Source organism: Myotis lucifugus, unplaced genomic scaffold (assembly GCF_000147115.1).
Source record: "Myotis lucifugus unplaced genomic scaffold, Myoluc2.0 scaffold_63, whole genome shotgun sequence".
NCBI classification, from domain to species: Eukaryota; Metazoa; Chordata; class Mammalia; order Chiroptera; family Vespertilionidae; genus Myotis; species Myotis lucifugus.
The window spans coordinates 1169819-1194121 of NW_005871111.1; the positions used below are offsets into that span (position 1 = coordinate 1169819).

Here is a 24303-nt window from a genome sequence, read left to right on the forward strand (position 1 = left end):
CGTTTGGTCATTTGGTCGCTTAGGCTTTTATATATATAGATATCATAATGGTTGTTTTATCCTGTTAAATGACATTATCTGCAAGTTTTATACTTCGAATGTTGCACATTTAAAGCAGACAAGTGCTTCAGACATTTTTTAAAAAACTTCAGTAAAATACGAAAAGAAAAACTTGATAGTCCTTAGTAATTTAATCCCTACTTAACAGAAACATTTCCTTTTTTTTTTAATCCTTGCCAAGGATATTTTTTTATTGATTTCAGAGAGAGTAAGAAGAGAGAGAGTGAAACATTAATGTGAGAGTGCAACATCAATTGGCTGCCTCCTGCACTCCCCCTACCAGGGATCAAGCCCACAACCCTGGCATGTGCCCTGACCAGGAGTTGAACTGGCAACCTTTTGGTACATGGGACAACACCCAACCAACTGAGCCACACCAGGACTCCACTATAACATTTAGATAACACGTAAACACAATTTAAAATTTGGAGCCTGGCAGGTGTAGCTCAGTGGTTGAGCATCAACCTATGAATCAGGAAGTCACTGGTTTGATTCCTGATCAGGGTACATGCCCAGGTTAGCGGGCTTGATCCCCAGTAGGGGGCATGCAAGAGGTAGCCAATCGATGATGTTTCTCTCTCATCAATGTTTCTATCTCTCTATCCCTCTCTCTAAAATCAATGTTAAAAAAAATCATTTAAAATAAAATTTGATTTGGGGCAACTTAATTAATTGGTTATACCATCTCTTGTTGTAATTAGGTAATAAATTCTAAAGTTTGAAAATATTTTTTGCAAGACCAGGTGAAGGTTTAGCAAAAGCCATGAAAGGCCGTGTTCCTGGTTATTACTGTGTTTGATGCATCCCATATGACTATATTAGGTAGCTGAGTAGGATCAGTGCAAACCCCCACCCCCACCCCCACCCTCTGGCTTTAGCATATTTAGAATAAGAAGTATGGTAGAAACATCTTGGCCATCGGAGAGAGTGTTAGTAGAGTGGGAGAGCTTCTAGGTTGTAAAGGGCCTGCATTAGCAGTATTGAAGAGGTTGAAAATTTACCTTTGAATATTTAGTTACCCACATTTCTTTAGAACTAATAAGGAATTCCTCAAGAGCCTGACAAAATTGTATACGGTATCTATTTCATGGATATCATTTAATAAAGGGATAATAGTGTCTAGCTCAAAGGATTGTTGTGGGTTAAATAAATTAATGTGTAAAGAAGTAAAAATGTTATATTATTATGCAAATATGAGTATGATATTATTAATAATGATCCAATTAAAAATAAAGACAAAATTTTTTTATATTTTTCTCAAATGGAGCCCTATTACACTATATATGTACTCTATCAATGTTCAACTATTTAGTGAGATTAGGAAAATTAATGTTAGATGTCTTTGTTTAGAGAAGTCTACATTTAATTGTAAAATTGCATTTTAAAATGCAGCCAACTCTTGATGGATTATTGGCCAGAAATTTACTTTTTACATAATTGAGCCAAACCTTAGGAAAAGATTAGTGAGCCGATAAAGGATCTTGAGTTGGCCATGGGAATATGAGGTAGCTGTCTGGACAGGTGATTCCGTGATTAACTATTGGTGGAAGTTGTGTAGCTGAGTAGAGAAAAGAAGCATGTCTTATGAAATGAAGGAGCTGAATCTTTAAACCAGGGGTCCTCAAACTTTTTAAACAGGGGGCCAGTTCACTGTCCCTCAGACCGTTGGAGGGCCGGACTATAGTTTAAAAAAAAAACTATGAACAAATTCCTATGCACACTGCACATATCTTATTTTGAAGTAAAAATACAAAACGGGAACAAATACAATATTTGTATTTGCATGTGGCCCGCGGGCCATAGTTTGAGGACCCCTGTACTAAACAGTTCTATAGTTCAGTCATATGGCCAAAGAGCAAAGTGTGGAAATTCACTTTCATGAAAAGCATTTTAAATAGATTGGAGCAGAGGAAAAGAAGACAGCAACAGGGAAGACAGTACATATGATTCAGGTCGTAAGTCTTCTCATTAGATTTTAAGGTAAAGGGATAGTTCCTCTGTTGGCTATTATTTGAATGAAGCAGAATATTTGTTCATTTCAAATATTCTTCGGCGCTACTCCATGTAGTGCCTAGTGAAAATCCTGCCCTGTATATGTACCTTATTATAAGAGTCATTGATTGGTGACTGTAACATCATGCTGTATAGGATTGTGTCATGGAAAATAGCAATGTGCATAATTTGTTGAACATATGAGTATTGTGGCCAACTATGTACTCTCTAAGCATCATTAAACACTTCAGAAATTTGGTTATACATTTTTGTAGTATAGTTTCTTGCCAGTTTCTAGGTGTGGCTTACATATTGTGCCCTAGTTATTTTTGTCTTAATTCCCTAATATCTCTGTGTAATGTCTTTATTTCTTGGAATATTACTAATGCTCATACTAATATTAATCCTAATATACAAATGAAATTAATACAAATTAAGTAGTAATAGCTAACATTTATTGAGTGTTTACTACTTGCTAGGCACTGTTTTAATTGCTTTATGTATTCCTCCCAGGAACCATAGGAAGTTCATACTATTATCATCCTCATTTTAGAATTGAGGAACTGGAAGTAACCTGTTCAAGTTCACACAGCTAGTATGTGGCAGAACTAGAATTTAACTCAAACAGTTGGCTCCCAGAGTCTATGCTTTTAACCACCACACTCTATTGCTTCATTTTTTATGAGGGTTACTTCCATGTGCATTTTATTACCAGGGATCTCTGTAATTAATTTATCACAGCAGATCTTTCTATTTTTCCAGCTTGCAAAAATTTTTCATGTCTTCAAGACAAACCACTAGCTAATATTCTTAATCTTATATGAAAGTTTAGTAAGTATTAAAAAATTAATATAGTGTGTTCATGTGCATTGTGTAAGAACTAATGTTTATTGTTTCAAACAAAAGTAATTACAAATGTAAGAATCCTAAGTAAGTGCAAGTAATTTGTTGTGGGTTAATGTTCAATAATAAAGCAATTGTTGGTATTCTGAGAATCTATAATTTTTTAAATCTACCAAAAAGCTTGAAATACATTTAGAACTATGTGGATTTTACCTTCAGTTGACCTTATAAATTAAACATGGCAAGTGGATATTTTCTGGTGTTTTGATTTATGTTGAACTTTGAATAACCCCTCATGATTATAAATCACTAGACATGTTTGACATTAGCCAATTTTTGAACATTAGCCATGATATTGCCATTCTTAATACTTTTGAATTTTAATGATTTAGAAGGTAAAATTTATTAACCAATAGTTCTCCCTCCCATATCCCATGCCTCATTTTTCTTCCCTTCTGATATGGACAGATTCAGTGTTTGTCAGGACAGATATTTTTGAAAGACTTTGGGTTTACCTCAGATACTGAGAGAGATAAAAAATAGAAAGAATAATAGCACAGCCATTGAGAGGTGATTCATACGTAAACTGTTAGTAATGATTTAAAAAGTTGTTTGAAAGACCATGGGCAAATGATGATTCGTTGAAAAGAATAGTGAAAGTATTCATCCCGATAGAAATTAAGTGATTAACTTTTCTTAATAGAAGAAATGGGTTATAGAACCCAAATAGTATTTGTCTTGGATATGGTATGCCTTAGTATTTGTGAGAAAAACAGTGTGCAGTTTTGCCTGGCTACCAACTCTACTAGTATTAGATGGGATTCTCTTCACAAAAGACTTAAAAGGTGTAAGAAGAGACTGTATAAATTTCATGTATATATCTTTAAATTGATGTTTTTCTTATGTGCAACAGAATGAGTTTATGAAAACATTAGAAATGTTTTAAAGATAAGTAATACATATATATGGCATAAAAATTTAAAGATACATAAAGGTATCCCATGACAAGTGATTCTATCTTTGACCATAATCTCTCACGTATTCTAGATAAAACTCCTGATTTTCTTGTTTATTCTCTCAGGATATTTTATACATACATGGTTGGCTCAGTAATAGTTTTTGGTTGCTAATATTTTTTATATGTAAATGGAATATGTCATAAACATTTTAAGCACATTGCTTTTTTCCTCAATTATATGTTCTTTCATTTTGGTATTTATAGAAGTACCTATTTCTTTTTAAAAAATTTTATTTTATTAAATTTATTGGGGACCTAGTTCTTTTTAATGACTGCATAGTATAATATTGTCAATGTACAATAATTTATTTAACCAATCTCCAGTTGGTGAATATCTTAAATGGGGTTCTAGTGGATATCCTTGTCATACTCTTGTAAAAAGGTGGGAATAGTATCTTGTGACAAATTCCTGGAAGGGTAATTGCTTATCAAAAGAGCATCTCTTGCCCAGCCAGTGTGGCTTTGTGATTGAGCATCAACCCATGCCCTAAGAGGTCACATGTTCGATTCCTGGTCAGAGCACATGCCTGGGTTCCAGGCTCAATCCCCAGTAGGGGGCATGCAGGAGGCAGCCGATTGTTTGATGTTGATATTTCTCTCTCATTGATGTTTTTATCTCTCTCTCAAAAAAAAAAAAAAAAGAAAGAAAGAAATCAATGAGCATCTCTCTCTCTTTTTAAAAAATTGAATTTAATTTTTTCCATCACTACTTATTCCCCTCTCTGCCCTCTTTCACCTTCACCCACCCCTGCATTCACACTGTTGTCCATGTTCATGAGTTCTCTCTCTCTTTTTCTTTTTTGAAAAGAGCATACATCTTTTATTTTTTTAAATATATTTTTGTTGATTTCAGAGAGAAAAGAAGAGGGAGGGAGTGATAGAAACATCAATGATGAGAGAGAATCATTGATCAGCTGCCTTCTGCACGTCCCTCTACTGGGGATAGAGTGCGCAACCCGGTCATGTGCCCTGATCGGGAATCAAACCTCCTGGTTCATAGGTCCGTGCTCAACCACTGAGCAACACTGGCCTGGCAAGAGCATATATCTTCTTTTTAAATATATTTTATTGATTTTTCACAGAGAGAATGGGAGAGGGATAGAGAGTTAGAAACATCGATGAGAGAGAAACATCGATCAGCTGCCTCCTGCACACCTCCTACTGGGGATGTGCCCGCAACCAAGGTACATGCCCTTAGCCGGAATCGAACCTGGGACCTTTCAGTCCGCAGGCTGACGCTCTATACACTGAGCCAAACCGGTTAGGGCAAGAGCATATATCTTTTAAATTTTGGTATAGTTTTACCAAATTGCTGAAACATAACTGTGAGATTCACATGTATTTAGACCATTTAAAATGGATGCCTTCTTATGTAGTCATTTCCTTATTCAGATAATTCTCTTGGAAAATAAAATGCAAGCAGGTGCATGATTCATGAATTTGCTAATGGTTTTCCATGATATGGACAGATTAAAGCATAGCAATATATAACTATCAATTTTGTTTTCATTTTATATTGGCAGTAATTAATTTATTGACCTTTGTAACTAAAAGCACATAAACTACTTGCCCAGAAGTCTATTCATATTTCTTCCACCAGTTTTAATTGTGTTTATCAGAAAATTGAGTTTAAAAGTGGAAGAAAGGAAAGATTTTAATTTTCACTACCAGAGTTCAATGCTGGGAGAATTTGCATGAATGCTACCATCAGTATGTAATATTCAGTAACTTGCAGAAGCCCAGTCTTTATGTTTGTATTAGCTGATTAGTTCACAGAATTCAGGCTATAGAATTTGATAGATTAAACATAATTTTAACATATAATAGTACAATCGATCCTTGAACAAGTTGGGGGTTAGGTACATTGACCCTGCACAGCCGAAAATACATATATAACTTTTGACTCCCCCAAAATGTAACTACTAATAGCCTACTGTTGATCAGAAGCCTTGCTGATAAGATAAATAGTTAATTAACATATATTTCATGTTATATGTCTAACATACTATATTCTTTTTAAAAATATATATTTTTATTGATTTCAGAGAAGGGAGAGGGAGGAAGAGATAGAAACATCAATGAGGAGAGAGAATCATCAACTGGCTACCTCACCTCCTGCACACCCCACAATGGGGATCGAGTCCGCAACCCGGGCATGTGCCTGACCGGGAATTGAACCATGACCTCCCGGTTCATAGGTTGACCCTCAACCACTGAGCCACACTGGCTGGGCTATACTGTATTCTTAAAATAAAGTTACCTAGAGAAAAGAAAATGTTATTAAGAAAATTACAAAAAAGAGAAAATACATTTACAGTATTTCTTGAAAAATATTCCATGAATAAGTGGACCAACACAGTTCAAACCCGTGTTATTCAAGGGTCAACTGTACGGTACATATATTAGTATTACTAAAAAGTCAGATACAAACCTATACTATGTCCAGAATCTAACATATAGAGGATAGTAAAGTATTACAAGTTCCACTTTAATGCTCACGGTATCTCATAACATGGCCACCAGTATCTTTTTCTTTTCTTTTTTTTAAGGAGTCCAATTCTTCATGTAGCATTAAGATCTTGGTACAAAGCAAAATGTAGTCAGTTTATTAGTAATGGTAGTGTCCATGTTCTTGCAAATACATAGCTACTGTTGAACAAATCACACAGCTGCATTTAAAGGTCACTCTTGCTTAACAGAACTTAGGGGAACTGATAAAGACTACTCTTTGCCCATCCCTTATTCCTGTCCACATTTATTTTTATTAACATCAAAGTACTGTAAGCTCCAGTGCCAGCTGGGCCGAAGGTTTCTTTTCACGGGGGATTTGCTTTCTTTCCCTCTATGGGAAAGTTCTGTATCCTTTAAATCATTTTAAGCTGCTTCATTTGAAAAATAATTCTTAGTGATGTGTTCATGGAGTAGATTGATTGTGGCTACTGGGGAAATTCTCTCATGGCTTAAAGATCGCTTTTCAAGCCTGCAAAGTAGGTGAATGAAGGGAGCCCGCTCCTGGCGTGTGGAGTATGTAGTGTGTTCGGGCTGATGGCCGACTTCCCAGAACTTCCCTGCAGCAGGACTAAAGGCATCAGGAGACCAGAAGCCACTTAATAAGAGATCAAAGAGGCTGTGTGTGTATCAGCTTGAAACCCAGATCGCACAGATCAAACGCTTGCCCGAGCGAGGCAGCTGCAGGAGGATGGAGTTAGCAGGAGGCCTCAGAGATCTTAAGTCAGGCCTGATGTTGAACTTTGCGGGAATTTCATGGCTCTTCTGGAATATGAAGCTGCAGAAAATCCCCTTCTGTCTAATGGAGGAGAGAGAACGTAGAGGGCAGGCAGCAACTGCTTGTCAGCCGGGTGGTGCTTTCCCATAGGCTAGTTCACCTGTGAACAGTGTCGCTTCACACTAGAAGGCACTGCTGAGGAGGAGATATTCAACATGAAATATCCGCTGTGTTCCCTTTAGTGAGTATTTCAGAAATGGCCCAAACTGTACATATTAGTATTCATAAAACAACCATGGGGAGCTAAAATATAGACGTGGAGATGCTTAGATTTACTGCAACACCTGATAATTGCAGATCTCCTGAGAAATGCTCAAGATTTCCCAGGAAATCCGTGGCTCTCAGTCTGGCTATGTGTCTGTGTCTCCCATGTAATTAAAAATAGAATAATATATATTTTTTAAAAGAATTGGTCTAACGAAGGAACTCAGCCTCCAGAGGTGTTTCATCACCGCTCTTCCCTTACCTCTAGGTGTGGGCGTGTTTTGGAAGTTCCCACTTGAGTCTCATGTCCGTGTTAAAAACCATGCTAGTCGGTAAAAGTCATCGCCCTTCCTAGAGTATGGCAGGAAGATTGAATTAAACCCACAAGCAGGTTTTCAGTCTGTTTCCCATGGTGTGGTGGTTTGTACTGCTCTGCTCTGCCCCTGCTTGTGGGTGTCATTTGGAGCCGGGCAGTGATTCAGAGAAACGATGCTCTTCCAGTGAGGGCCAGCAAGTGTCGCTGCCCCCTTCTGGTACCTAAGGCCTGATTTGATTCCTGAAAGGGCATAGGTTACCTGATCTTTACCACACCACTTTTAGAGCTCACGGTCCCCTTTCGCCTGCCCCCTCTTGTATTTGCGTTTAATCAGCTATTGTAATCACCACTGTGCTACTGTGAACATATAGTATGGTTATGAGCACCAGCTTACAAGCCAGAAAGGACTAGGATTTGTATTCTAGCTCTGACACCCTACTTAGGACTTTGAACAGGCTTGTCAGTCTTTCTTATTCTCAGTTTACTAAAACAATAAGTGCTAAAGTGGAAATAATATTTGCCTGGAAAGTTGTGAAGGCTAAATAAAAGATGTACATAAACGCCCATATATTTTGTAGGCATAAAATGCGTTACTCTGCTGAAAACTGATGATGAAGATTTTCAAAGGTCAAATCTGAGCACAGACTTGCTATAAATGTTAGTCATTCACTCCAAAACAAAAATTGTTTACTTAATGTGAACTAGTATGAGGGATATAAAGATGAAGAGATATGTTCCCTGTAGCGATCTTTCATTTAACAGATGTATAGTGAGCATATTCTGTGCCAGGCACTGTTCCAGACACAGGGGATATAGCAGTGAGCAAAAATAGCCAAAAGACCACATGTCCTCATGGAGGTTAAATTTCATTGTGAATAGAGAGATAGTGGACAAATAAACATATGTTAAAAGAGAATAAAGAATACAGACATGGGAACAACTCTATATAATACACTATGGCAGTGGTTCTCAACCTTCCTAAGGCTGCAACCCTTTAATACAGTTCCTCATGTTGTAGTGACCCCCAACCATAAAATTATTTTCATTGCTACTTCATAACTGTAATTTTGCTACTGTTACGAATCATAATGTAAATATCTGATATGCAGTATGTATTTTCATTGTTACAAATTGAACATAATTAAAGCATAGTGATTAATCACAAAAACAATATGTAATTATATATGTGTTTTCTGATGGTCTTAGGCAACCCCTGTGAAAGGGTCGTTTGACCCCCAAAGGTGTCGCGACCCACAGGTTGAGAACCGCTGCACTATGGTATTAGCAATGGTGGGAGTAAGACTAAGAGACCCTGTGGTGGTTGTCAGGAGACTCATGGGGAATTGAGGCATGCTTTGTGGACAAGCAGGTAGTAGACATTCCAGACACAGGAATGTCCTGGTATTGGTAATTTGATCCCAATTTCATGTCTTTATTTTCTTGAGTGACTGTGAGCTGTTTAATGTCTATCTAAAGTTTTAAGTGTTATTCCTTTTAATGAAAAATCCTTTGAGAAACATTGTGTTCTAATATTTCTAATATTTTATATGGAAAACATGACTACCATTTCCCATGGTAATAATAGCCAGTTACTATGTACTGTTTACTCTGTGTCAGGCATTGTTGAAAGCCTGGGGTGGGGGTATTGATTTAATCATTTCTGCAATCCCATGAGGTAGGTCCTATAGTCATCCTCATTTTATGGATGAAGAAACTGATGACAAGAGGTTAAAGAATTTGCTCAGAATCACCCAATTAGTCACTAGTGGAGCTGGGCTGCTAGTCAAGAAGTGGGAAAGTACAGTCTTTAGACCAGAAACAACACTGGTCCTTCATAATTATGGCTCAAGTGAAAGGTGATAAAATTTTTCATTTGTCTTTCCAGAGAGACATACTTACTTCAGTTCCACAAGATTAATTCAGAGTATTCCTGAATCCTTACAGCCCCGTGCCTTTACTCCTCTCCCCCGGACAAAGCTCTTTAGAGACCTGCTGGCTTTTTCATTGCTCGAGAGTAGAAACTGGGTGTGTTCTACCTTGGATTTCGCAGCAGGAACTCCTTGGCCTTTTTCCTGCACAGTTTCAAGATGTCCAAGTTTTATTCCACATGTTGTGTGTTACATAGCAAGAGTATTGGTTGTCCTTTTGAGGATTAAAAAAATATTGCCGAATCTTTTCTGAGGAATGAAGGGCATCCTGTGTCCTTCGTGTGGCACTGGTTATCAGAGAGCCTCTCAGCCGAGAGGGGGCTCCCGTCTCAGTGTCTGCTTTCAGGGGGAAGGAGGACTGAGGACCCCAGGCTGCTCTGAGGCGCTGTTCCGGTGGAGAGGTCTGCATAGCTGAAGTACAGGGCCAACCCTTTGTTTGCATGTCTTAAACATGTAAGTGTAACATCATGAATGGTTTGGCAATTGATAGCACTGCTGGCCTACATCACAATTAAATTTAGAAGGCAGTAAATGAGATTGTAAGTGTCAACTCTTCAAACCCATTTATCCTACTAACTTCTTTTCCATCATCATCTTCCTAGTAATAATAATAATAGCAACAGCACTTATGAAGTGATTTCTATGAGCTTGCTAAGGTCTTCACATGCCTTCTCTCATGTAATGCTTTCAGTAGCTCTATGAAATCTGTACTGTTGTTATTTCCACTTAGAAAGGAGAACCCCAGGTCTTAGAAATTAAACGACCTGAACAACGTCACTCAGCTGGTATTTGAAAGCTTGTAGGTTGAGAATGATTTCTTTAGAATATTAAAATGAATTCCAAAACTACTATTAAAAAAGCTTTTAACAGTTTTATGTGTCTGTACTTCCTCCGCATCATAATAACTTCCAACTTAATGTTTGGTATTTTTTTCTGGAAGATTTTGAGATATTTCTTTTTTCTAAAATATGTTGGTTAGTGATTTTTAGAGAGAGGGGAAGGGAGAGAGATAGAGAGATAGAAACATTGATTATAGATAAATATCTCAATCAGCTGCCTCCTGCACACCCCCTATTGGGGATTGAGTCTGGAATCTGAGCATGTGCCCTGACCGGGAATCAAACTGGTGACCTCTTGGTTCATGGTTTGATGCTCAACCATTGAGCCACACCAGCCTGGCTGGGATATTTCTTATTTATAAATTCATTTTCTACTTTAAAATTTTTTTGTAAAATATACATAACAGAAGTTATAACAACCATTTTTAAGTGTATAGTTTCATAGTGTTAAGTATTATTCAAATTTCAACTAATGTAATTTTAATAGAGGGTGTGACTTTGCACTTTTATACTACTGTTTGCCTGGTGGAACCCCAGCCATTTCAGCCAGATAATGGGACTTTTAGATAAAGGACAGTTGTGTGATTTGTTTTTGTTTTCCTTACAACTAGTGAAAGTCCTGGGCCAGGGATGAATGGTAAATGTGTAAACAATTACAGCATAACATACATTTTTCAAGAGATGAAATATCCAAGGAACATATGTAATATCCAAGAAGAATATCTAGTAGGATACAATAAGGGGATAAGAGAAAGCAACAGTCTTTAAAAAGTCTTTAAGATAGGACTCCCACTTGAACCATTTTGAATATTATGGTGCTTAAAGTAGATTTTTAAAGTACTAAGCTATCCTAATATATAAAAAGCCAGGGGCCATCACAACCAAAACAGTCGAACAGACGACCGAACAGCAGGCTGTGTGGGGCGACAAGGCTGGCAGAGAGGTTAGTGAAGGACAACCAAACAACTGAACAGCAGGCTGTGTGGGGTGACCAGGCCGGCAGGGGGGTTAGTGAGGGACGACCAAATGACTGAACAGCAGACTGCATGGGTGACCAGGCCAGCAGGGGGGGCAGTTAGGGGCGATCAGGCTGGCAGGCAGAGGAGGTTAGGGGTGGTCAGGCTGGCAGGGGGGCAGTTAGGGGTGATCAGGCAGACAGGCAGTGGTGGTTAGGGGTGATCAGGCTGGCAAGGGGGGCAGTTAGGGGCGATCAGGCAGGAAAGCAGGTGCCAGCGGTCCCGGATTGTGAGAGGGATCCTGGATTGGAGAGGGTGCAGGCTGGGCTAAGGGCCCCCCCCCCCCCCATGCAGGAATTTCATGCACCGGGCCTCTAGTCTATAATAATAAAAGCATAATATGCTAATTAGACCAGACACCCTTCCAGACGAAGCCGAGGCTGTGAGGGAAGTCTGGGTCCCAGGTGCCTGCCAGTGGCCGGAGGGAAGCCCAGGTCCTGGGTGCCAGAGGGAAGCCGGTGTGGGCAGCTGGGGGAAGGTAGGCCTATTCTTGTATGAATTTCGTGCATTGGGCCTTTAGTACAGAGTAAAATTACCTGCAAGCTTATGTATTTTTTTCTGCTTTAGAATATATTTTGATCTTTTTGCAATCTTCTCTGTCCTCTTCTCTTCCACTGAACTTTTAATTGCCTTACTTATTGTGCTTACTGTGCTGCTTAGGGACTATTTAGCTGTATGTGTGATGAGTGGAAAAATCTATTCTTAATGCCTAATAGTATTTAGGAAGTAATAAGACACAAGGAGCCAGGAACCATATCAGTTTAATCTATCTTGAGTGCACTGAATGTATTTTGTGGGTACTTACTTTGAACATGATGATGTGGTTCTTGGTATGATTAGTATAATACTTGGCTATATTATAAAATAGTTAAAAATGGGGTTAGATTCTGATGAGATAGCTTTCTCATAATTCATTAGAATCATTTAGTTATTGCCTTGTGTTCACTATAAATACATTTATTTCTCTTTCCTAAGGGTAAGTGCTTAGCTTGTTGGTCAAATCAGAAGAAGCTCTTTTAGTATAATTAATTACGTGCCACTTTCTTAAACCAGGACTATGCTTGAGATTTTAATTCAACTAATAGTCCCTGACATGTCTTTTCTTGCTACCTAAAAATGGCAAAGGGAAAAAAAGGTTGTTTTAAGACTCAAATAAGAAAAGGGCAATGTCCTATATATTTTGTTGTATCTTCTGTTTTGATGGTGGAATACCCAGGAAGTTAGAACTTGTGTAGTCAGTGGCCTTTTTCTAATTTCTTAAAAGATATCACTAACAAAAATATATCATTCTTGTGACCGTAGTGTATCTCTTTTTCATTGCTGATGCTGTGTTTTGAATTAGCTTTCATCATCCCCTGCTTGTTATAGAGTTTTGTGAATGTTTTGGTAGAAATTAATGACAAATTTGACTCACGATACTCTGTCAAATTTAGTTAGAAGAGTTCAGAGTTGGTAGAATGGATTATAAATGTCATGTATCCAACTTTCCCATTTTACAATTAAGGAAACAGACTCAGAGAAATGAAGAACTTATGAAAGTATACGCAGCCAGGCTGGCCCCAAGCTGGGGCTCAAAACTTGTCCCTCACTTCTAATCCATACCCATTTTACCACGGTGGATTGACTATCTGTCGTCTTGACTCTCCTGTGTATATTTTTTTCTTTAAAGAAAATCTTTGGATTCCTGTTTCCTGTCTGACATTGCTACCAATGGAAATTTTAATTTATGCCAGATGTATAGCAGAGCATCTGAAAATCACTGTCTTTTCCTTAAGACGTATTTCTGTGTGTGTGTGTGTGTGTGTGTGTAAAGGAACCCTTCCTTTGCCTTTCTTTATACCCACTTCCTTTTGTTGCCTACCTCCAGGATGGGATAGTTAGCTATTTCCCTTTTAAACTTAGTGGCTTTTTTTTCTGCATTCTCCCTTTTAGTAAATTCCTAATTTCTGATTTTGAAAATTTACTTCACTGTTAATTTATTTAGATTTTAACTCAATGCTTTTTTAGTTCAAGTAATAGTGGCCACATTTAAGAGAATACTCTTTACGAATAAAATATTTGGCTACTTGCTGCTTTCATAGTTTTCCTTAGTTGACAATTATTGAGTTTGGACAATTCTCATAAAATACTACAGAGCTAGCTACCTTATGTTATTCAGAAATTAATATGTATAGATCCTATAAAATTATCTTTCAAACATACTTCCTCATAAGAATAAATATTTGTGAAATGAAGCTTAGTAGCCTAATTCTGTAGTAGTGTACACCACAGCACTGAATTCATTGGTTAGGAGATCTGTTCATTTGTAGAGCACTTTGTATATCATCATTGTTCAAAGTTGTTTTTCTAGTCCAGGGGTGGGCAACCTTTTTGTGAGTGCGTGCCAAAACCAGCAAAATCTCTGACTCAAAATTCTTCTGCGTGCCAACCCTAATTTTTTGAGAACATGTTACGCCTACTTGATATCTCTTAAGGTGTACGGATGTGAAGAACCTTGAAGAAATAATAAAATTCATTCGAGTGACAAAAACACAGTATATGATGATGAAAAATACGTTTATTTTTTAATGTATACATGTACACTGATAGTCCGACAGAAAACTTTATGACTCTGTTTGATATTATCAGTGGGACTTTTGCTGCTGCATCACTGATGACAGAGATTTTACATCAGGTTTATATTTTGTGACCTTCAGAGATATGCACGAGCTACTACTTTCATCTGTCAGGCTACTCCTATTATGAGACTTAACAAAATTCATCACTGAGAACAAAGATTCACAAGCGTATATGGATGAAACCAAAACACTGGTCGGATCTAGGAAGGCAGGGAGAGTTAAGGCAGAGGCATAGAAATTGCTCTTCCCCTCTCTCATCAATCCATGTCTATGGTCTTTAAGATAACTTGTTATGTAAAATTATTTATTTATCTAAGTTGCACCTACACTGAATTTATCTGAAAAATAAAAAAGTCGATATTAAGAAAAAAATTATAAATGGAAGATTATAAGAGAGGGTTTCGCGTGCCAGCAAAAGTTACTGGCGTGCCATGTTTGGCACGCGTGCCAGGGGTTGCCCACCCCTGTTCTAGTCATTCCCTGGAGTCATTTCACTTTGGTGAAGGACTCCTGTAGTACAGGAGAGCATGTATTTTGGCTGTGGTGAGCTATATATACAACAGCACAGAACTTCAATCACATAGCATTAAGACCATATAAATTAACATTGTTTCCTCTCATGAGTGTACTATGGGCCAATTTTATATTTGAATAGACTTAGTTGACAATAAGTGTCAAAGTTATCAAAGGCAAGGTAATTTATATACAAATTTCTGTCTGAGATAAATAATGGCCTATCTCCTTACCTTCCTGCTGTGATCTTTAACTTCCTATTACATTACTTAATGTTTTCCAAAGTTTGGGTGTTGTATACAGAATAGATTTTAAAAGAAGAAAATCAAAGTTGGTATTTATTTTGAATCCATATGGTTAAGTCATTGTTACACTGTGGTTTTTGTTTTTCTTCATTGGAGTAGTACTCCAATGCCTATAAATGTTGAATGTCAGAGCAGTCCGTGGTGTCTGTCTCATGTGCCTCTTGTTTTCAAAAATGCCTTACTTATAATTCACTGGCCACTTTATCAAATGTGACCGCTTTTCTTCCTGTTCATTTCATCTGGGTCTTTATGAAACAGTCCCTGCTGCGTTCCTTGCACCGAGCTTGCCACGCTTGCTTGTCTATATTTGCAGGTTTCGTATTGGAGCAGCTTTATAGCTAGAGCTCTCTGCCTCTCACAGAGCTCACATTTCAACGGAACCACCTCCCTGTCCCAGGTGATGCCCCTGCACTCTGCTTGAGTTTATGTGAACTCTGGTCTCTTTGATCTGTGGGAATGTCCACAAATATTCATATAATACATTTTACAGATGCTTCATAAACTTGGAATCCCATCCATTTGAGCATAATGAGTGTCATATGTTTGTATCTGTTCATGTAAAGGTGTTCTTAGCTCACCAAATGAATGGATTCTTGTGAAAGTAAACGTAAATAAAAACTCTGGCAAACAAAGTTTACCTGTCCGTGCAGCTTGCTGCACATTAAGGAGCTCAGTTTTATACACTTGGGCAATGGAATAAGTTTATCTTCTGGCAATTTGCCTTCTTTCAACATTCATTCACTCACTTAGCAAATTCTTACCTTAAGATAGAGGAGCACATCCCTTAGTGGCTAGGAGCATAAACTCTGGAACTTCACTGAGTGGTTTACATTCTGGTTCTGCCACTTATCAACTATGTGCTTTGGTTGAGTTATTTAATTTTCCTCTGCCTTAATTTTCTCATCTGGAAAGTAGGGATAATAAAGGCACCTACCTCAGGTGGGTGTGAGGATTAAATAGGTTGAAATAAGTAAGATACTGAGAACATGCCTGGCATGGCAAGGGCTGAGGAAGTATACCCAGTTGACATTGCTGTTATTGTTGTAATTCATATATGATGGTATGCCTTTGGCGTGTTTATCATCCACTGAGGAGAAACCAAATAGATTCAGTCATTTGATATTTCAACTGCTATTCAGTGCCTTCTATGTGGCAGGCACTGTAGTAGGCCCTGGAAATAAAACAACAAATAAGCAAACCTATTCTTGCTCTCATGAAGCTTATTTTTAGTAGGGAAGATGGTTAAAATAATTTCAGTAAAATGTCAAAAATTTTATCATAGGGAAAATGTAAGGTGCTGTGAATACATCTAGCAGGAGGACCTAACTTACTCCAGGGGATCAGGGACAGTAAGGAAAATGTATGATGACAAATGCTATGCTGGTAGGTCTTTCTTAGGTTTAGAGATAGTGTGTGGGCGAATGGGAGTGGGCAGTGATATATGTGGAAACAGCGAAAGGAGACCAGACTGCTCTCCAGATCTGAAGTAATTTCTCTGCCAAAAAGTTGGGACCTTGTCCTGAAGGCTGTATCACTGAAGTGTTTGAAGCAGAGGAGGAATTGTGGCCACATTTTTATTTTTAAAGTCATTCTTTTATCTCCCTAGAAAATAGGCTGATGGAGGCAAGATTGGAGACAGGTAGACTTATTGGGAGGCTGTAGCAGTTGCACAGGCTAGAAATAATGAGAAACTGAATCAAGGTAGTGGCAGTGGAAATGGAGAGACAGGATCAGATGGAGGAGAGAGATCAAAGTGACTTGCCTTAGTCAGCAACTCAGTGGAGGGGTGAGGGAGAGTAAGTGAATACGTGGATATATGGTAATACCACTCAGGGAGGATGGGAGGAGAGGAGTCAGTTTGTCAGCTTGGATCTCCCCCAACATTGACACATCCTGTATCTATATATATAAAAGCCTAATATGCAAAGTGTCCCCTCAGGAGTTTGACTGACCGGGAGTTCGATTGCTCGCGATGATGTGCGCTGACCACCATGCAGTGGCATGGAACGAAGGAAGACCCCGGCCGGCAGCTGGTAGCCGCTAGGGACCCTACCTGTGCACGAATTTCGTGCACTGGGCCTCTAGTTTATAATAAATATCAAACATTAGCATTACTTTGAGAGACCTCAAAGATCCTTATATCCATTGTTCTTCAGACAGGTATGGTGATGTTATTCACTTGTGAGACAGCAGTTAGGTGGGTTCTCTTGGGAATTTGCAGCTAGTAGTGAGGAGAATTCAGGTGAGATCTACTTTCTTATATAGTATTCTGATGAAAGATGGCTGCTCTAAATTGATTATAGGCATGTGATAATTTTCTTTTTTTTAAAGAGCTGTAGGGAACAACCTTCATCAGTGGTTGAGTTAAAGCAATCAGATGGAATATCGTTAGAATATGTATAATGACATAAGGCTTTTGAATAAAGGGGGGAAATATCCTTCCGAAGAGCATGGCTTGTATAGTAAAAGATGTGTCTTGTGTTTTGTGATTGGTCTTTAGTGCCCTCTATTGGCTGCTTAGTCTAAAACATCTTGATTCTTGAATACAGTGTTCCTTGCAGTGTTATTTACCAAAACGAGAAAACTTAAGAGATTTTAAACTTGTGTAAAGGAGATAAAAACTGATGGGGACTTAAAAATCTGCCTGGGGTCAAAGAGTTGGATAGAGGTTTTGAGAAATATCCTTATAACATTTTGTTGGCTATAACATGGGTATGATATTATGGACTATATTTTCAGAAAATAGACTTTTCTGGTGAGAAGCAGCCTGAATCTGGCTGTGTGTTTTTTTCTTGCCTTTTTAGCATTTTTTTTTTAAATGCAGCAAAGCCTCGGGAATAGTAGCCACCCCAGTAGGCAGTGGCAGCCGCTTTTCCCATTGGGTGGCTGCTACATGTGATGACCATGACAGGAAATGGCTGTGACTCATTAAAGCCACTTCCTTCAGCTGTGTGGGAAATCACACAGTCAGAAAGTCATCCCAGAAAATGAAGCAGTGATTATACACTATGGGCCGTCTTCAAAGGTGGCTTGTCTTCTTTTGAGTGACAAAGGAGCTGCCTTTGGGTTCCCTCCTTCAGGAAAAGTGGTGCTAGATTAGATTTGGTGCTTAGACACTCGAGGGCTAAGCCTGAGTAAATGTTAGTGAGCAAGCACCCTGACACTAGCCTGAGCTCTAAAGAAGACTGGACTTTGTATAAATACGTGCTTATCATGACGTTTCCATTATGTCCTGGCTGCTCGTCCTTTGAAATGTTTCTAATTATTTTAACAAAACCGATTCACCTATTTATTGGGTTAAAAATACTACCATTTGATTTGGTGTTATATGAAACTACAGAGGTCTCTCACACCAACCTGGTGAAGTCATTTATTTGCTTTTGGTATATTTTACTGTTGCCGTTTTCTCTAAGAAAGTTGAGTAATTACTAATATGAAGTAATGCTAGCTGCTTTCTGTGCATTTCACGAGGGGAATAAGCTATTATGTAGTTTCCCTTCCCCCCCAATAAAAAAGCTTTCCATCAAAAACTGACATCCTAAATGAAGGACATAATTGTACAGCTTATTTATTAGCGTGTCAAACTTAAAATGTAATGGTTTCATATTTCAAAATGAAAAGTGTGTTGTGATTCATGGTTGCCAGTGACAAAATAGACAGCTCTTTTATATTACTGCGCTGATTGCCTGCTGATACACCACTGTATTTTTTATTTCTTTCTTTTTTATTTTTTTTATTTTGGTTCTTTTCTGTTCTCTGCCTATGCAATAGCTCCCTCTACTTGAAAATATTGGTGTAATTATAGTTTAACACTCTGTACTTTGTTAATGAGTTCCCATGACAGTTTGTAATTTTGATCCTCTTCATAAATATGTGGGGTTAAACATCAGGTCAGGTTAGAAATTTACCAAGACTCTCTTGACTTGGGAGTGGAAAAGCAAGGTTAGTTAAGGAAAGTAAGATCGGTTGCTGGAAGGCATTTTTTAAGGAATTAGCTGTGTAGCCTTTGGTGATTCATATACGGCATATTTGTTTAAAATTCCTTGCAGTACTTGAAAATGAACCTTGGCATCTGAAACACAGAGGCATAGGAAACTGGGAAGTTCAAGGGAAGCACCAAACACTTCAAACAGACACAGCCTAGAACAGTGATGGCGAACCTATGACACGCGTGTCAGAGGTGACACGTGAACTCATTTTTTTTGGTTGATTTTTCTTTGTTAAATGGCATTTAAATATATAAAATAAATATCAAAAATATGTCTTTGTTTTACTATGGTTGCAAATATCAAAAACTTTCTATAGGTGACACGGCACCAGAGTTAAGTTAGGGTTTTTCAAAATGCTGACACGCCGAGCTCAAAAGGTTCGCCATCACTGGCCTAGAACTTGGCAGATTCTCACTTTGTCAACTCCAGAGGCTTATCATTCTAACACAAAATGTGGCAGTTTCTCTCTACTTGCCAGGGAAAGGTTTAATAGAAATGGTAGTAGGAATCTCTTGTTACTACATCTTGCCTTTATAGAACAGTCTGCATAATCAAACAACAGGAGCAGAATAGACAAACCAAAGCAAGGGCTCCTATTATTGCGATTCTTTGTTCTCTTCCTTACTAAGTCTGAGGTTGGTGATAGTACCCTATACCTCCGCCATTAGGACAGATTAAGAGATTTTACTCAACCAGAAGATTTCCATGTGAATATGTCTTTGCATTCACAATTCTTTATTTCCAATTTCTTCTGTTATTATGGTGCAGGCCAAGTAGCAGAGCATGATGGTCAGAGTGAGGGTTTAGGAGCCAGTGAGGTGATCTTGGCAAGTTTCCTTAACTCTCTGACTCTCATTTTCCTTGTGAAATACATGTGCCTGACAACACATCTTACCACGTCCTAAAGTTCTTTTTAAGGATTAGTTGAATTAATAATTGTCAAGCACTTAGAACAGAGCCTGACAAAAGTAAGTGCTACATATCAGTGTTCGTTGAATAAAATTAAAAATAATAGTGGGGTTATGAATTGATTTTTATTAACCAAATGTATTTATGTCACTGTTCTCTTCAGTGCTTAATGAAAAGAAATATGGATGAGAGAGATTTGCACATTGGCTTTGTTCATGAATTCATACTCATTTTCTATGTATTTCTACATATGAATCATTCTCACCGAGGGGTACCTATACTCTGTCATAATTTTAGGTTATGTTACTTTAAAACATACTCTTAAAATGCAGTGGAACATGCCATGGTTTCCATGTCTTTTTTTTTTTAACGTAAGTGACTTAGCAGGAGGATTTTATAGGTGGAATTCCTAAGAATGGAGCACCATGTAGCGCACTTCTCTTGAAGCTTACTTATTGCCCAAGAGCAATAACAGATGGGCTTACCTTTGATCCATAGTGTGACTGTGCTTGAGGATGTCAGAGAATCTTGCCCAGTTGTCCCTAGACCTCTGGTTATTCAACAAAACATGTCACCCAAAGTTGAAAAAAGAAATGTATGTGTATGGAGCACTCAGACATGCAATTTTTGAAATTGTTAAGGTTATGTCTTCACCGCGATACGAGCTGATATCTCTGTGGATGTTTAGAGTGATGGTGTAATAGATTGTGTCCTCTTTGGAAGAACATCACCAGGATGCCAGGCACAGGAAGTAAACAGTTAACTGAGAGTCATGAGTAAACACAAACTGTCTGAAGGCTGAATATTTGTTTTTGGAGCTGACTCATCTTTCTTCTTTGTGTGACATTAGGACCCCTTAGATTCCACAAGGTCAGTGATTGTGATTCGTTCCCTGGTGGCCGATGGTGTTGCGGAAAGAAGTGGAGAACTGCTACCTGGAGACCGCCTGGTGTCGGTCAATCAGTACTGTTTGGACAACACCAAACTTGCTGATGCTGTGGAAGTGTTGAAAGCTGTGCCACCAGGCACTGTCCGCCTTGGCATCTGTAAGCCTTTGGGGGTAAGTTGTTGAATTTGGTTAATGTAGGAGGTGGCAATAGTGTCATAGTTGAGAACATGGATTGTGGAGACAAATGCACCTGGCCTCAAGCCCCTGTTCTACTGCTTACTATATGTGTACCCTTGTGTAAGTTTCTTACCGTCCTTGCCTGACAGAATCAGAAGAAATACTGTCTATCTCATAGGGTTTGGGGAATTAAAGATGATATTCAGTAAGTGTTTTAGCACATTGTTACATAAATGCTACCTGCTAACATTACTAGTCCTACTACTACCAGGTTGACTGCTATCTTTATCTTCATCCTTTTAGCACAGTCTTCTAGGGTCTTGTCACATTCCTTATGATGTAAATTAGAATAAGTCTATTTATGCATTTTAACTTTCATTTTGGAATGATGTTGAGATGGCATGATAAGTTGAGATCCAGTTAACCATATCATATACAGTGGGGCCTTGACTTACGAGTGTCCCGACTAACGAGTTTTTCGAGATACGAGCCGTCTCTCGGCCGATTTTTTTCCTTTGAGTTGTGAGCTAAAATTCGGGTTACGAGCCAGCTTCAGATACCCCACTGCTAGTTGGCGCAGTGAACGTCACAGTGAACGCCACAACATCAGCCCAGCATTCCGTGTCTCATTCGTTCACTTTATGATTTGACATACGAATAATTTGAGTTACGAGCTCCGTCACAGAACGAATTAAACTCGTAAGTCAAGGCCCCACTGTATACTAGTAGCAATGAAGTTTTAATATGCTTTTCTCACCATCAAAGTGCCTTGTAACCTTACCGTCTAAACTCCTATATGGCCCAGCCATCTTAAAGTCATCTTATTGCATAATCTCGTGTACTGGGTCAGGTTACTATTTATGACTGAAGGCCTCTTTACAGGTGCTATTGAGGTTCCTCAATGCAAAAAAAAAAAATCATTGATGATAATTTTCAAGCAGCGTTAAAGTATTATTAACTGCTTACTATATGTCAGTCAGTGTTTTAAGTCCTTTACATCTATTAACTAATTTAATCCCCACAGAACTTTAAGAAGTAGTTCTCTTATTATCCTTAACTCAGATTAGTCAATCAAGACAGAGAGTTGAGTAACTTATCTAAAGTGATATAACTGTTAAGGGGCAGAATTGGAATATAAACTCAGCAGAGTGGCCTCAGACCCTATGCTCTTAGCCACTATGCTCTATATTCCTGTTTTAATTTGTTGTCACTAGTGTAGTTTGCATGCAGCATGCCTGAAACAGTATGAGAGTGTTGGACTGGATTTCAAGAAATCTGGGCTCAGTTTCTAACTTTGCTATGAGTTAGCCCAGAGGATTTCAAACACAAAAATATGTGATATACCTAAGAATCACCTGGGAGGTGACAGTTTCTAGGTTTTACTGTCAGAGGTTTGACTTAAGAATTCTGATCCGCTCAAGAATCTGCCTCTTCAATGAGCCACCCATGTAATCCTATTGCCAGATTTTGCACTTTGAAAAACATTGTCCTCATAATTTAATAATTAGGTACACCGCTTTTCTTCTCTGAGCCTATTTTTTCACTTCTGAAAAGACTGAATGAATAAGACTAGAAAGCTCCTAAAATCTTTCTTAACTCTAAAATCCTTTTATTTTATGAAATATTAGCATACTACAAGTGTTCCTATAGATAGATATGTTTACACACACACACACACACACACACACACACACACACACACACATATGTATATGTGTGTATATATAGCTATAGATAGATTCATGCATTACATATAGTATTTTTGCATTGGGGAACATCAATTTGACCTTTATTCTTCATGTATTACATATGAAGACGTCTATATATTACTATCAGACACTTTAAATATTTCAAAATGGGATATAGCACACAGCTTAGTCAAGTTCTTGACTCCGTACTGTATATTTGATATGTGGGTGTTGCCATAGCTAACATATAACATGAGATGCCCAGTTTTATTTTTGGACAAATTAAGAAAGGGTAAACTTGATATTTTATGGGGACCTCATTTTCTTGGTATTTTGGATTATAGCAGGAACTTTGTCTAGATTTTCCCTGATGATTACTTGCCTGATTATTTGGCCTACTAGAGGAAATCACAAACCAGGTATGGCCTCTAAGACTCAAACAGCATGACTTGTAAGCAGCTTAAGGAAGTGTTTCAGGCAGTAGAAAAAATGGAGCTTAGTACCAGCTGGGTGTGGATTCCTATGCTATTTCTGGCAGGGGTCGAGCTACAGAAACCTCAGGACCTCAGAGCCTCACTTTAGCGGGTTTCAGAATGAAATAATTGTGCGATGCACCTTTGTCCAGGCTTCCTTGGTGACGAGAAGGCTGTCAGGATACTTGGGAGTGGGAGGCCAATAAAGAAATGAGAGAAAGGTCATTTTCAAGACTAACAATTCTTAGTGGAATTACCACTAAGTGATTCCTACTTTAACATCTGGGTTCTTTTAGCAAAACTATCTGTTTATGAGCTGTAAATAGTGATGCGTGGGTCTTTTCTGAGGTGTCTGTCTCTTTCTCTCATGGTTCATTTGGTGGCCACTTACGAAACCACCTAATGTTTACTGAGCATTTGCTCATTCCTTGGCAGAAGTGGGGATGGAGTGTGAATAAAAAGGCCCAAAGTCAGGTTGGGGCAGAAAGATTATGAATATACAACAGGAGAACAAAGTATTTTTAAAAAATATATTTTATTGATTTTTTACAGAGAGGAAGGGAGAGGGATAGAGAGTCAGAAATATCAATGAGAGAGGAACATCGATTCAGCTGCCACCTTCACACTCCCCACTGGGGATGTGCCCGCAACCAAGGTACATGCCCTTGACCGGAATCGAACCCGGGACCCCTCAGTCCACAGGCTGATGCTCTACTTACTGAACCAGGGCAAGAACAAAGTATTTTTTTTAAAAGTTTTGTATCGGAGAGAAACCAAGATGGTGGCATAGGTAAACACGGGAGTTTGCTGCCTCGAACAACCATTTCAAAAATACAACTAAAAGACGGAACGGACATCATCCAGAACCACAGGAAAGCTGGCTGAGTGGAAGTTCTACAACTAGGAGGAAAGAGAAAAGCATACCGAGGCTCAGAGGAGGAGGCGCAGTGCTGAAGTAAAATACTAAGGTTCGGAGTGCATGCGGAGCGGGCTGGAGGCTGAGGGCGCGGTTGTCGTTTTCAATCGGGAGGGAGTCTCAGGCTCTGAGCTCCAGTTCCGAGCGAGTCTCCAAGGACCCACACTCATACGGGAGAAGCGGGACTGTCTGGCATCGCTCAGAACCCTAGGGCAGCTTTCTCTCCGTGGGGCTTGCAGCGACTACTGGGACACTGAGAAGCAGAGCCTCTGAGGGCAAGACTGAGAGCAGCCATAACTGCTAACCCCGCCCAGTTGATCCCGT

The 24303-nt window shown here is 38.6% G+C and overlaps 1 protein-coding gene across 1 annotated transcript in view; it reads left to right on the forward strand.

Moving 5' to 3' along the window:
- The window catches only part of PATJ (PATJ, crumbs cell polarity complex component), a 292560-nt gene that overhangs the window by 77690 nt on the left and 190567 nt on the right, over positions 1 to 24303 (forward strand). The window contains 1 exon segment of the mRNA XM_023754657.1: positions 20687 to 20896. Coding sequence (XP_023610425.1) covers positions 20687 to 20896 — 210 coding nt within the window.